The sequence below is a fragment of the Lepidochelys kempii genome, chromosome 1 (genome assembly GCF_965140265.1).
Source record: "Lepidochelys kempii isolate rLepKem1 chromosome 1, rLepKem1.hap2, whole genome shotgun sequence".
NCBI lineage: Eukaryota > Metazoa > Chordata > Testudines > Cheloniidae > Lepidochelys > Lepidochelys kempii.
In genome coordinates this window covers 165,200,161-165,213,298 of record NC_133256.1, presented here as the reverse complement: position 1 = coordinate 165,213,298, position 13,138 = coordinate 165,200,161, and the positions used below count along the sequence as shown (strand labels likewise).

General features: G+C 40.7%; 1 protein-coding gene across 2 annotated transcripts in view; it reads right to left on the bottom strand.

The window, feature by feature from the left end:
* Positions 1-13,138, bottom strand: part of SCAF4 (SR-related CTD associated factor 4) — a 76,163-nt gene that overhangs the window by 37,721 nt on the left and 25,304 nt on the right. Inside the window, exons 4-10 of one of the 2 annotated variants that reach the window (XM_073362386.1) lie at positions 11,980-12,141; positions 11,053-11,188; positions 7,485-7,624; positions 5,977-6,153; positions 2,761-2,861; positions 1,371-1,479; positions 610-777 (exon numbers count right to left, since the gene is read on the bottom strand). In XM_073362386.1, coding sequence (XP_073218487.1) covers positions 610-777; positions 1,371-1,479; positions 2,761-2,861; positions 5,977-6,153; positions 7,485-7,624; positions 11,053-11,188; positions 11,980-12,141 — 993 coding nt within the window. The remainder of the gene's footprint in view (positions 1-609; positions 778-1,370; positions 1,480-2,760; positions 2,862-5,976; positions 6,154-7,484; positions 7,625-11,052; positions 11,189-11,979; positions 12,142-13,138) is intronic. The other variant, XM_073362398.1, reaches the window with a different exon arrangement.

Here is a 13,138-nt window from a genome sequence, read left to right as displayed (position 1 = left end):
GGGGGCGGAGGGTGAGAAAACCTGGATTTGTGCTGGAAATAGCCCAACTTGATGATCACTTTAGATAAGCTATTACCAGCAGGAGAGTGGGGTGGGAGGAGTTATTGTTTCATGGTCTGTGTGTATATAATGTCTTCTGCAGTTTCCACGGTATGCATCTGATGAAGTGAGCTGTAGCTCACGAAAGCTCATGCTCAAATAAATTGGTTAGTCTCTAAGGTGCCACAAGTACCCATTCATATAGTTTACCTCCAGAATTAGAGTCAGACTGATATTGCTGCAAGGACTTTGAGGAGAGAGAATATTCCTGCAGCTTGATGGGGGAGGAGGGAGAGATGAGAAGAGGTAAACAGACTGGCGGCAAGATCCAAATCCAAGGCTTTTCCCAAAGAGAAGCAGGAAAAAGGTAAGCATTGCTTCTGCTACACAGAGGCACAACACTTGTCGTGCAGTGTCTACTGAAGCACTTTGGCACCTAAACTTCTATCAAGTGAGCTGTCTCCATGAATGTCTGTGGGCATGGTTACCTTCAATAGTCTGACAGATTGCTTGCTAGTGCTTTTAAACCACTAGGAGCCTAAAATTGTATTGAATGGCAAGAGTCCTCACCTGCTGATGTGTTTTCTGTATGTGTGGTTCACTCTGTACTGGGAAAGGAGATTGGAAAGTTTGCTGCACTGCTGGTGTTGGCGGTATAACAGGCTGAGTCATGGGAGGAAACTGTGGGGTAGGTAGAAGTCCAAAACTTGGCATTTGTCCATTAGGAGGGAGTGGGACCTTTAGGGGGTGAAAAAAAGGTTCATTTTCAGTCTCAGTGATTACTACTTTAACAATAATGATAAGCTTGGCTTGATTAATGGAAAGTTGCACATATTTTGCTCAGAGCAGCATTACAAGTTTTATATGAAAAAGCACATATATACATTAACTATTTGTGTTCATACATGCATTTATATAGCTCCCTAGTTGTGTGGCCCCTTTCAAAAGTCAACTGAAAAATTTTGCATGCAATATGTCATTAGAATATGTAAAATACATTAACATGCATTCACAATGCAACTTAGTTCTAAACATTTTCTACTCTAGGGGACTGACAAGGCTCTGATGTTGCAAACACGTTTAATTTTCCATATGTATGTACTGCAATTGAAGTCAATGGAACCACACATGAAATTATGGATGTGTATAAATAGTTTACCAAAACTAATGGTGTATACAAATATTATTTTTTCATATTTAACAGATTTCCTTCCAGTTCCATGCATCAAAAATACTAAATGATTCCGTATGAAGAGCAGACATTCTAAACATGTATTAATAAAAGTAACAAATTTCAAAGGAAATAAATCTTAAGAGTAATCCAAAGCTACCTGGTGATGCATTGGATCTTGCTGCATTCCCATCAGCCGCGGTTGAAATGGGTCTATATTTGGGAGCTGTGGATACACTGGCTGTTGCATACCTTCTCCTGGAAATCCACTAAAAAACAGATAATTACTCTGCAGCAGCAAGGCAATGTTAATATGTAAACATTCTGGTTTTATATTTAAATCTCATTGCTGCTTCAAATTTAGATAAAAATTTAGCTGAATACTCATAGAAACCAATCATCCAATTATCGGTAGAGCTGGAAGTGATTTCTTTAGTTAAGGCTACCTAAAACTTTGCATTGTAAGACCACATTTTCACTGATAACTTTGCCATGACTCTGCCACAGATTTCCTGTGGGATGCAAGACAAGTCATTTAAACCAAACTTTTCAGTGTGAGTTCTCGTTTTCTGTCTGCCCAACCTGAGATAGCTGGGGCCTGATTTCCAGAAATGCTACGTACTCAACTGCAACTGGAATCAGGAAACATGGGAGCTGTATTTTAAACATTTAACATGCTATAAATACAATAAGTGCTCTGAAAAAAATCAGGCTCAATATGGCCTCAAGTGGTACAACCCAATATTAGTGGATACTTTCGATAGTTTTGGTCTTAATATTTATGTGCCTTAGTTCCTACCTGTAAAATGGGGATACTACCACCAATTTACTTCACAAGGGTGTTGTGAAGAGCAGTTCATTAATATTTGTGAAACATTCAGATGCTATGGAGACGAGCACCATAAAAGAGCTTATGAGGAAATTAACAGTTCTGCATTCAGTGCGACGTTTGGGTCGTGTGTGACAAATAAGACATGAGGCCACATATTCAATATTTTTGTTTAGCTACTTAGTAACTACCAATTCATTGAGCACCATCCAGCCTGTGCACTGAATGAGGCAGGGCCATTATAGGCAAAGTATGTAATCATGTAATTTAAGACTACCACAATGCGTATGGACAAAGGGGCCGAATTGAAGTTGCACACGAATGAAGGATGCACTTAACTCTGAGTGCTTAAGGTTGCAAACTCAATTTTCTTTTAACAATTCTGTATTCCTTCCACAGCCAGCAAAGCAGTCAAGTTAATTTTATTAAAAAAAAATGTCTTGAAATATCCAGCTTTAAAAAATACAAAACTGAAATCTTGTACCTATAACTAGATGAGCTGTTAGATAACTTACAGAACAGATTCTTCACCCAATTCTGTGACATGCCAAACTCGTACACAGTACCGTTGAAATAAAAATAATGTAGTCAAACAATCATCAATATCTAAACTTACAGACTCTTTATTTCTATATTGTCATAACCTAGAATTTTAATTGAAGCTTTCTTGTATTCATATGAATCTTATTACTTTGATTTTACCACACATCACAAAACTTACAATGGTGGTTGAGAAATGGAAGGAGACTGAGTTGAATCCTCTTTCTTTGAGTCTTCTACTGCTTCTGGCTCATCATCATAGTCAAATCGATCTAGCAGCTTCTGAAAAAAGTTACATTGAGCCAACTCCACTTTTCTTAACATTTTATAGTGAGCAGCTAAAATATTTCTATTACATTAAGGATAGAAATGTCTGACTATAAAATTTTAGCAACTCTGGGAACTAAAGGCAGAAGATATTTACTCAAGGAGCAAAGAAAAAGACAGTTACCTTTTTTCGTAACTCGTGTTTTGAGATGTGTTGCTCATGTCCGTTCCATTGTAGGTGTGTGTGCTCACCACATGCACCTGTGCAAGAAGTTTTTCCCTCAGTGGTATCCGTAGGGACCGGCTCTGGTGCCCTCTGGAGTGGTGCGCACATGCAGCAGTATAAGGGGCACTGCTGGCTCCCCCCAAACTCTCAGTTCCTTCTTGCCGGAAACTGACAATGGAGAAGGAGGGTGGGTCATGAAATGGACATGAGCAACACATCTCGAAGAACACTAGTTAAGAAAAAAAGATAACTGTCTTTTCTTCGAGTGCTTGCTCATGTCCATTTCATTGTAGGCAACTCCCAAGCAGTACCACCGGAGAAGCAACACAGCTCTGCCAAATCCAGAGTCATCTCTTACTTGCTGGGTGATGGCATAGTGAGTCATGAATGTGCGTACCGAAGACCACATCGCAGACCTGCAGATGTCCTGGATAGGGACATGCGCCAGGAAGGCTGTCGAATACACTTGAGCCCTGGTCGAATGGGCCTTCATTATAGGTGGTGGCTCGGCCTGAGCCAGCTCATAACAGGTCTGGATGCAGGTGGTGATCCCATTCGAGACCCTCTGCGAGGACACCAGGAGACCCTTCATCCTGTCCGCTGTTGTGATAAAGAGCTGGGTTGACCTATGAAAGAGCTTGGTGCGCTCCAGGAAGAACACTAGGGCGTGCCGGACATCCAAAGTGTGTAGCTGCCTCTCCTCATTGGTCAAGCGTAGCTTCGGACAGAACACCGGGAGGAAGATATCCTGGTTGACATGAAAAGGGGACACCACCTCAGGCAGGAAAGCCGGATGAGGTCACAGCTGGACCGTGTCCTTGTAGAATACCATATATGGACACTCCGAAGTGAGGGCCTTAATCTCAGATACGCACCTTGCCAAGGTAATGGCTACAAGGAAAGCAACTTTCCACGACAGATGGGAAATGGAACAAGAAGCCATAGGCTCAAAGGGCGGGCCCCGAGAAGGAAGGTCTACATCTGGGGGACCAGGACGGTGCTGAGGCCATGTGCCTACCCCGTCCCATTGTTGCTGACCTCGGAGCTCCACTGAGGATCTGCATGAGGGTGATGACCCCTTGTGCCGCAATCCCAGTAACTGGTGGTGGCATTCGGCAGATCAGTGAAAGTAACCCGGCGATCTACACCTGATGCTTAGTGAGCAATCAGTTGAGTAGCAACAGGAGTGAGTGGGCCCCTGCGCCGGGGATCGTCGGCATGCCTGTGGCGAACTGTACTGGCATTCCAGCGACCGGTAACAGCTCCCTGGACTGGTGGCTCTCACTGCTGGAGTGGTGCCGTACACTGGGAGAGCGGCTTGGGCATTCCCAGCTCCGGGGCAGTGGGAACGGGTGCCGCATCTCTGAGGGTCTGCGCTGTTCCACTGGCGATTGTCTCCTCGAGCCCGAGGAGCACTGCCTGGAGTCTGGGGATTGACGTCCAGGACTCTGATGGGTGGACCAGACGTGATGGCTCTGCACAGGTAAGCGCTGGCAGGACACTCCTTGTGGTGAGGAGCAGTGCCACACTGATGGGGACTGTTGGAAGGGTCCCAAGGCAGATTTTCCCCTGAAGTGGAACACTTCTGTGGCCGGCACCAGTAGGGACAATGTCCTTTGCAGCCTGAAAGGCCTCTGGTGTGGATGGCACCACCAGGTGCCGAATGCATCTGTCGCTTCCTGGGGTGGCGGGCTGGTCCTGGAGTGGGCTAGGCCGCTCAGCAGGAGTTGTGGCCCGACCTTCATCTGGAGGTGAAGAGCTGCCCCTCACGGGTCTTTGCTCCCCTCTGGCCCTCTCCTTCTCTTTATGGGACAAGAGAACATCCGCTCCCAGCCTTTCTTTGCTTTCTAGCTGGTACTGGGGAGGGGGATCAATGCCGATCCGCAGTCGGGCGCTGGTGGCACACTCCGCACCAAGGCCACAGTGCTAGCAGTGGAGTCCAATCTAGACGACTCTGGTGCTGGTGTAAGTGCTGACTCCATAAGGAGCTATTAGAGGCGAATGTCCCACTCCATTTTTGGTCCAAGGTTTAAAACTTTTACAAATGCAAAACTTGTCACTAATGTGGGTTTCTCCCATGCACTTCAAACAGCTACTGTTACGGTCGCTGACTGGTATAGGTTTTCTGCAACAGTCACAGGGTTTGAAGTCACGTCAGGGACTACAAACTAACACTAAACTACAGGAAGGGAACTAAACACTAACAACTTTTCAACAACTATATACATCAAAATTCACAACAAGCAGTTAAGGGGAATAAGCTTGCTGAGGTAAGGTGATGTTCCAGCACCATCACTGGTGATAAGAAGTAACTGAGGGTGGGGGGAGCCAGCAGCACCCATTATACTGCGGCATATGCACAGCACTCCAGAGGGCGCCAGAGCATGTCCCCTATGGATACCACGGAGAGAAAAACTTCTGACACTAGTGCATGTGGTGAGCACACACACCTACAATGGAATAGACATGAGCAAGCATTCGAAGAAAAGTAAAGTTTACTTAAAGAATAGATCTAACTGTTCAAAACCAGTTTTATTCAATTTTTGAAAGCAAAAGGTCTATCCTTAATACAGGAAAACAAGAAAACCAGTGATTTGGAAGTCAAGGGACCAGAGGGAGTTGATTTTTTTGTTCTAGCGGTTGGATATTTGGGGGTGGGTGCACACCCCTTCGCACAAAACATCACTTGGAATATTTCAGAGCTCAAGGTGAAGTCCATGTGGCCCCCAACAACCAGAGCTTTTCAGAGTCCCTGGCTTTGGGGCAGGGCACAGGCACATCCCAAAACTGGGAATCTGCATTGACAACTCTCAAAGGTGAACTTAAATTCCTGTATTTCCATCTTCCTATTAGTTACTATGTTAAAATGATCATTATAAATGCAAACAACAACAAAGGACTTACCTTATCAAAAGACGTTTTTTGCTCAGGGGGTGGAAAAGCAGCTTTTTGTTCTGGTGGTTGTGTTGTCGTAGTCTTCAATTGAGCAGTAATAGCCTGAACCTGAGCCATCACAGTATTATCTATGACTGGAGACTGGGGTTTTGGAGGCTGCTGAAAAGTCTGAAGAATCTGCTGAAGCTTAACAGAATAGATATTAAATCAAAATGAGTTTTTCTATTTAAAAAAATATTTTTGAACTCTTATCAGAATACAGACAGAATGTTAAGACAGATACAGATATCAAAATGTATACTAGGCGAGGTGGTTAGTTTTAAGAGGAGGTGACATACTTGTGTGCAGGTATAGCACTCATTTGTTTACTCTTGATAGTTATATGGGTACCAGCAATGGATTTGTTGGGCGGGAAGTCACTAGGAAGCAGAAGGAGATTCATACAGGCCCTCTTGATATGTTTGGCCCTGCTCATCCTCCCCTGAGACAATCAATTATGTTCCTCCGAAAAATAGATTCTCCTTACAAGCCCCACCAGAGCTCATTGGTTTAGTTTTTGCACTCTAGCCCCAGTAAAATTAGTAAAATGGCTGCTAGTGCAGAAGGTGAACAATGCCCTACATGCAATTTATTAGTCACAGGGGTTGTCTGTTGTAGATGAAAGCAAATATACACAGCCATGACAAATATATGAGAACAGTATGAACAGAGTGAATACTGCCATAAATCCAGGTTGGAAATTTTGTTTGCTCTAATTCAGAGGAGGATTTACAAACTGAGTAATTCAGGTCAAAAGCATATTCAGTGGATTAAGGCGGTCTCTCCCCTTAAGGGAAATATGGTGTCATCAAGAAAAACTTAACCTGATTTTCCAAAGCATCTAAAGTCTAAAAACCTATCAAAATTAAAAAGAATGAATGGCAGGAGTGAATTCAGAGAGCTTGTTTTGAATATAAAATCTAATCCAACGATCTAGGTAGAGAAAGGTTTCAGAGTAGCAGCCGTATTAGTCTGTATTCGCAAAAAGAAAAGGAGTACATGTGGCACCTTAGAAACTAAAAAATTTTCCTTTTCTTTTTAGGTAGAGTAAGTTTATATGATCCACAGGCCCCCTCCTAGTACTTCAGAAGCAAATGGATGCTTGAGTGATCCTGCTCACTCTGCAAATGTTTCATGAAGGGTGCTAAGAAAAACATAGCAGAGAAAGGGTTTCTGGATAATAAGTGCAATACACTGTTCATTACATTGATAATTTAACAGTGAAGGTTATTGGAATGTGTCAGTGAATTTTCCACAAAAATATTGTCAACTGGATGTTTTACTCATAAAGACCATCAAATGTTCAAATAAGTTACCTTAACTCTTAAATTCCATATTTTTAAGGGTTTTATTTGGGGGAGGGGAGGGGTACAGTATTACAGATTTTGTATCAAGGCTGTAGAAGCAACTGCTGTAACTAAGTTAGGTGATTTGTGTGAGAATTAAAATTACAAGTGTAACTGAAATACAGTTGTTACCTGTTGTCCTTGTGTTGTCTGAAATAACTGAGCTACAGCTGCAAAGGCATCAGAACTAGGCAACTGTGATACAGTAGGTACTGAATTACCACTGAGTTGGGTGGGTTCAGATAGAACCTTTGCTGGAGGGGGTGGTGAACCTGCAAGAGAATTACAACATTGAAAACCAGTCCACTACAATGTAAGATATTAACAGTCCACGTGTGTAATATAAAATATTTTACCGTCCAATGAAGAGATAAATACTCATTACTTTGTAAACTTACCTATCCCCCTCAAAAGAATCACTGATGTACATTAAATTCAGCCAATCAATGCATCTGTATTCCGATTTATACCACTGTGAACTAGCCCTGACAACATGCTCTAACATTCCTTTAGGTATCCCATTTACTATCTAGCACCTGCATGCTCTGTATTCAATGACAGAAAACTATGAATATTGGACCTCATAGGAGGGAGTGCAGTGCATGAAACTTTCACCCAATGTTCCATTGATAGTATTACAATTTTTTTAGAGGAGTTGAAGCTGAAAACTTACCTACTGAAATAGCACCAAACACTGCATATCAATACATTTGTAAAATAAGTTCAATTGCAAAGTTTAAGTTCGACTATTAATAATTCTTTCATTCAATGATTTATTTTAGGTTCCTATCCAATGGTTTATTTAAGGAGAAACAATATAGTTTTCATGATTCATCCATCTAAGACAGAGCCATGTAGAAACGATTACAGCATCTGTTATGGCTATTAGTTTCTCTTAAAAATCTCATTTAATCTATTTCTTATGAGCAACTCTTTCCTGTTATATATTTCCTATACTGCTGTAGAAGGAACTAGCAGTAGTACAAACCAAACTTCACATATAGAAGATTAAGTTCTCTAATGCAAAAACATCTTATACTACTACTTCCAGAAAGGACACATTCGCAATGTGTTTAATAAACTTATGTGATCAGTTCAACATATTTTAATATATTCATAGGAATTTAAGGAAAATCTAATAGCAAAAGCTATGTTTAGGACTTTGGTTTTTTAGTACCTATCCGTTGCACTTAATTCTTACACAAATGTTTTAGTGGTAGAAAATAAATTAACAGATACTTTTCATCCACAACTTCTACACACTGTAAACATATAAATACATTTTATTGGGAAATGCACTTTTTTTTCATTGAAATAATATAAACAACTTCAATCCTTTTATAATTAAGGGATACAGTTAAACACTAAGTATCAGAAAAAAAGTGAAAACTCTAATAGATTCCTTATTATGGTTGAATACAAAATTAAATACAGTAAAGATATTACTATACTGTTCTTAAGTGGGAAAATGACGCAAATATACCTGCTTCACAATATCTGAGAGAAAAGGTGGGTGAGGTAATAATCTTTTATTGGAAGCTTGTCTCACCAATAGAAGTTGCTCCAAGAGCTCTTCCTCGGGTCTGGAAAACTTACTCAGGCCCTGTCTACACTACAACATTGCTTCCGTCAATGTAAGTCACCACTACACTGACCTAATAATTCAAATTCCATGAGAGGCGTAGCGCTTAGGTCGATGTAGTTAGTGCAACGCAGTGTCCATGTGGACACCACATTACTGACATCGCCTGTGGGCTGTCAGCTCCATGGCGGGTAGAGGGGCTCCAGCTGTTAGTGCCCCCAAAAAGTTAAATCAATGGAAGCACTCCGGGTGAGGACATGCACCTTTGACAGAGGTAGTATACTGTGGACATGAACCACCACAGTATGTCGACCTAACTTAGGTTGTCTCAATTTGTAGTGTAGACAAGGCCTGGGTAAGTTTCCCAGACCTGCAGAAGAGCTCTGTGTAAGCTTCTCTATCTCATCAATGGAACTTGATCCAATAAAAGATATTACCACTTTGAGGGGCTAATATCCTGGGACCAACACAGCTACAACAATATTGCATATCACAATGCCTGACTTATTTCTATGAACCTGTGGATCTGTTGACACTTTAAATAACTGCAGTGTTGACTTACAGAAAAGGAAAGCAAACAACATTCTGAAAAATTTGTTTTCCCAGACGTCAAATGGAAACATTACAAAATATTTAATCTTGAAATGTTTCCAAGAGCGTGATTCTGCTCAGAAAAGTTACATCTCAAGACTTGCTCACGGCGTGTATTCAGTTACAGTGCTTACTTATGGGACAAAAGTAAGTTTACTATTTTTTACTCTTTGCTGGATAGGCTCCGCAGTGCTATGACTGAGTTGAATTCTATTCCATGTAATGCATTAACAGAATTGTTTACTGCAGGGGCAAATTATTCCCTCTCTTACACTTATGAAATCCCTCTGAAATCAGTAAGGTTGCACAGCTAAATCCGAGGGAAAGGAGTTTGGTCTGCTAGTTACCAGTGGCAGTACAGGAAAAGAAAAAAAATACAGATCACCGGTCACATCTCAGGGTGAGTTTTGCAAGGCTTTCAGTGAGTTATTAGGCATAGCAAGTGATGTGTCTCAGATCTGTTTTTCTGTATGTTTAGGAAAAGTGACAATAGGTGATGTCTTCCTAAACATTACTGAAAACACACTTCACAGAAATCTTGTGAGCTGACACCAGGCCTCACTTATACCAATTTAAGCCATGTACAATACTGCATATCATTCAACACCAACCCTGTATCAAAATACAAGAACTGGGGAGGTGGGGTGTCAGAAGTACAATCTAGTTATACAGGATGAGGATGGAGATGTGTGCTGCAGATGGTGGAAGGAGATAGTACAGAGAAGGGAAAAGATTGAGAAGGGGAACCAGAGAGTGGAGAATAGGTGGGGTGTTGAGTGACAATTATTTTCTTGCATTTTATGGCTAGCACCAATGAGTTATTCAGTCTAAATAACCTTGCCTCAAGATTTTTGTGTTGCAACAATACTAGTCACTAAAAATATGCTGTGTAGGTAATAATATTTTAATATACTTTAGGGCATGAAGTTTCTCCATTGTAAGATGTTCCACACTTTACTGAATCAGGTGCTTAAAGAAGGAACATGGGAACTACACACTGGGAAGTAATAAGTCTCACAGATACAAGAAGAAAATTAAGAAGGGAGTCATTTTTAGTGGGAACATTACTATCAACACCCAATAGGTCTATACATACACCTCTACCCCAATATAACACGACCCGATAGAACACGAATTCGGCTATAACGAGGTAAAGTAGCACTCCGGGGGGCGTGGCTGCGCGCTCCAGTGGATCAAAGCAAGTTCAATATAACATGGTAAGATTTTTTGGCTCCTGAGGAGTGTTAAATCGGGGTAGAGGTGTAATCTGTTGTATGGAAAGACCCAAAGCCATATCAGTTCAAATTTTGATATTTTTCCAAAAAACATATGTATAAATATACAAAACCAACATTTATTCAGAACGTGTTCATATTCTTCTATATAATTTTTGTGATAAAAGTGAATTTTGAAGTGCGTTAGTGAACTTGATTTACAAACATGAGGTACTTTTACCTTAGTGTACCAAATAACAACAAGTCATTGGTTCCATAACTTCTAATTTACTAGTTGTACTGACATTCATACCTTCATTATTTGTAGCATTTTCTGCCATCGGGGCTGCACTACTAGTTCCTGCTGCCATATCCAGGAGAGGCTGAATGATCTCTATTTTAAACACTCCATTTTTCTGCCAAAGGTTCAGGACACGAACTATCTTACTCTGTTCAAATAACAGAAAGTATTAATATAGAACAAAATATTCCGAACGCATAAGCTCTAAATTTAGTTCTTGCACATAAGAAGAAAGCGGTAACTGGATCAGCGGTCTTGAAGCAGCATGCTCAAATTTTCGACGCAGCCTGATTCCTTGTTACACAGGTTAGCAGGATCCACACTACTAGACCCCCCCTCTTCTTTTGATACACTGAAAGAGTTTGTGCCACTCTCTAGCAAACTCCTCTGGCAAACCAAAAGACAATTAAGAGTTGCATCCAGTCATACGGCTATTCAGGAGAGTTTGATGTGGTCTTTGGAAGAATCCCAGAAGGGGAAGGCAGAGAAGAGCCAAAAAAAGGTGAGAAAGACAACAAAAATGCAGCAGTGAAGTGGGAAAGTCTGACAAAAGGGAGTGAAAGGAAGTGAAAAGAAAATGCTAGAACAGAATTTTGAAGTCGGAGAGGGGAAAAAAATAAGACTATCTGCATTTCTTTCAGCTACCAATCCAATTAACTGCAACAAGTCCCTCACAAGAAGGATGCCTGAAAAGGAAATAGTTTTGGCATGGTCTCCAACTGGACAAAGGCATGAACACAACAAACAGAATAAGTTAAAAAAGATTTTTCATCATCAGGACCTCCGCTGAAGTATTACCTCTAATATTACCACTACCCACACAAAGACGACTATGGCATTGCAGTCAAGGCAGAGAACCACCAAATTAGCTTTCATATAAGCAGAAACACACAATTAAGAATTCAGCAATTCACAACATTTAAGAAGTTTTAGCTATACCTTGTCTTCAGACGGACAGAGATATAAATACTGGAATGTGGCAGTTATATTTTTAGAGAATCTTGGCCCAAAAACATCCTTGTCTGTTCCAAATTGGTGACGAGACTGACGAACAATAGAGTCAATAACATATAATCCAGGGACTTTATATTCTGGTTTGCACTGAAAAGAGATTGTTCCCAGTTATTGCAGGCTAGCATATACAGTACTAACAGCGTAAACCCCCTAATGCCCCAATAGGTTTCAGAATCGCTACAAGCAACCTGCACCTTGTACTTAAGGTTTTCCTGCAGGTCCCAATAGAAAACTTGAATTCTACTATTTACAGTTCTCTTTTTACCAGTACTATAGGGCTGTACAAGGAGCTATGTCTAACACTACTAAATCTAATACAAAATGTGTTAGTAACGTGTATCCTGATAAACAAAGTAGCTAAAATATTTATCTTTGAGATAGATTGGCATGGCAATACAATTTAAACTAGAGTAAAAGCACTCACATAAAGCAAATACTTAAAATATGATTAATCATGAACAACAGCTATCTAGACCTTCCCACTAATTGAAAGACAACCTACAGGAAAAAGAATGAACTGCAGCAAACCTATTTATACACATGATGCAACAAAAGTTTTACTATTTAAATCAATTTTATACTAATTAATTTTGGGGAGGGGGCCAACATGGGGACCGAAATGAGTTAAGATAATAAATATATAGGAGGAAGTAGTGTATGAGATATTGATCTTAACAATGCAAAAAGTTAGTTCTGTTGTATGTAATAAAAAAGGTTGGAATAACTTGGAGAAAGAAGGACCACAAACAGTAGATACTGTGAAATGCAAATTACTTAAATGGGCAAATGTAGAAATCAAGAATGTAAAAAAAAGAGATGACTTCCATGTATTACATAAGCATTGTGTCCTGTAATGTTTCTATAACTAAAATTAATTGGTGGCAGAGGTAGGGAGGAAGGAGATACTTTGGGACCTAGGGCGGAATAGAGGAAAGATGTTTGTGTCTCTTTATGTAGAAAAGATCCACTGTCTCCTTTGCTGCCTTAAAAAGCAGGATCTGGGACCTGAACACAACTCCTCTCTTACCTTCCAATACAGACCACCACCACTGGGACATCAAGCTAGCTCTCACCCACTCTTCAG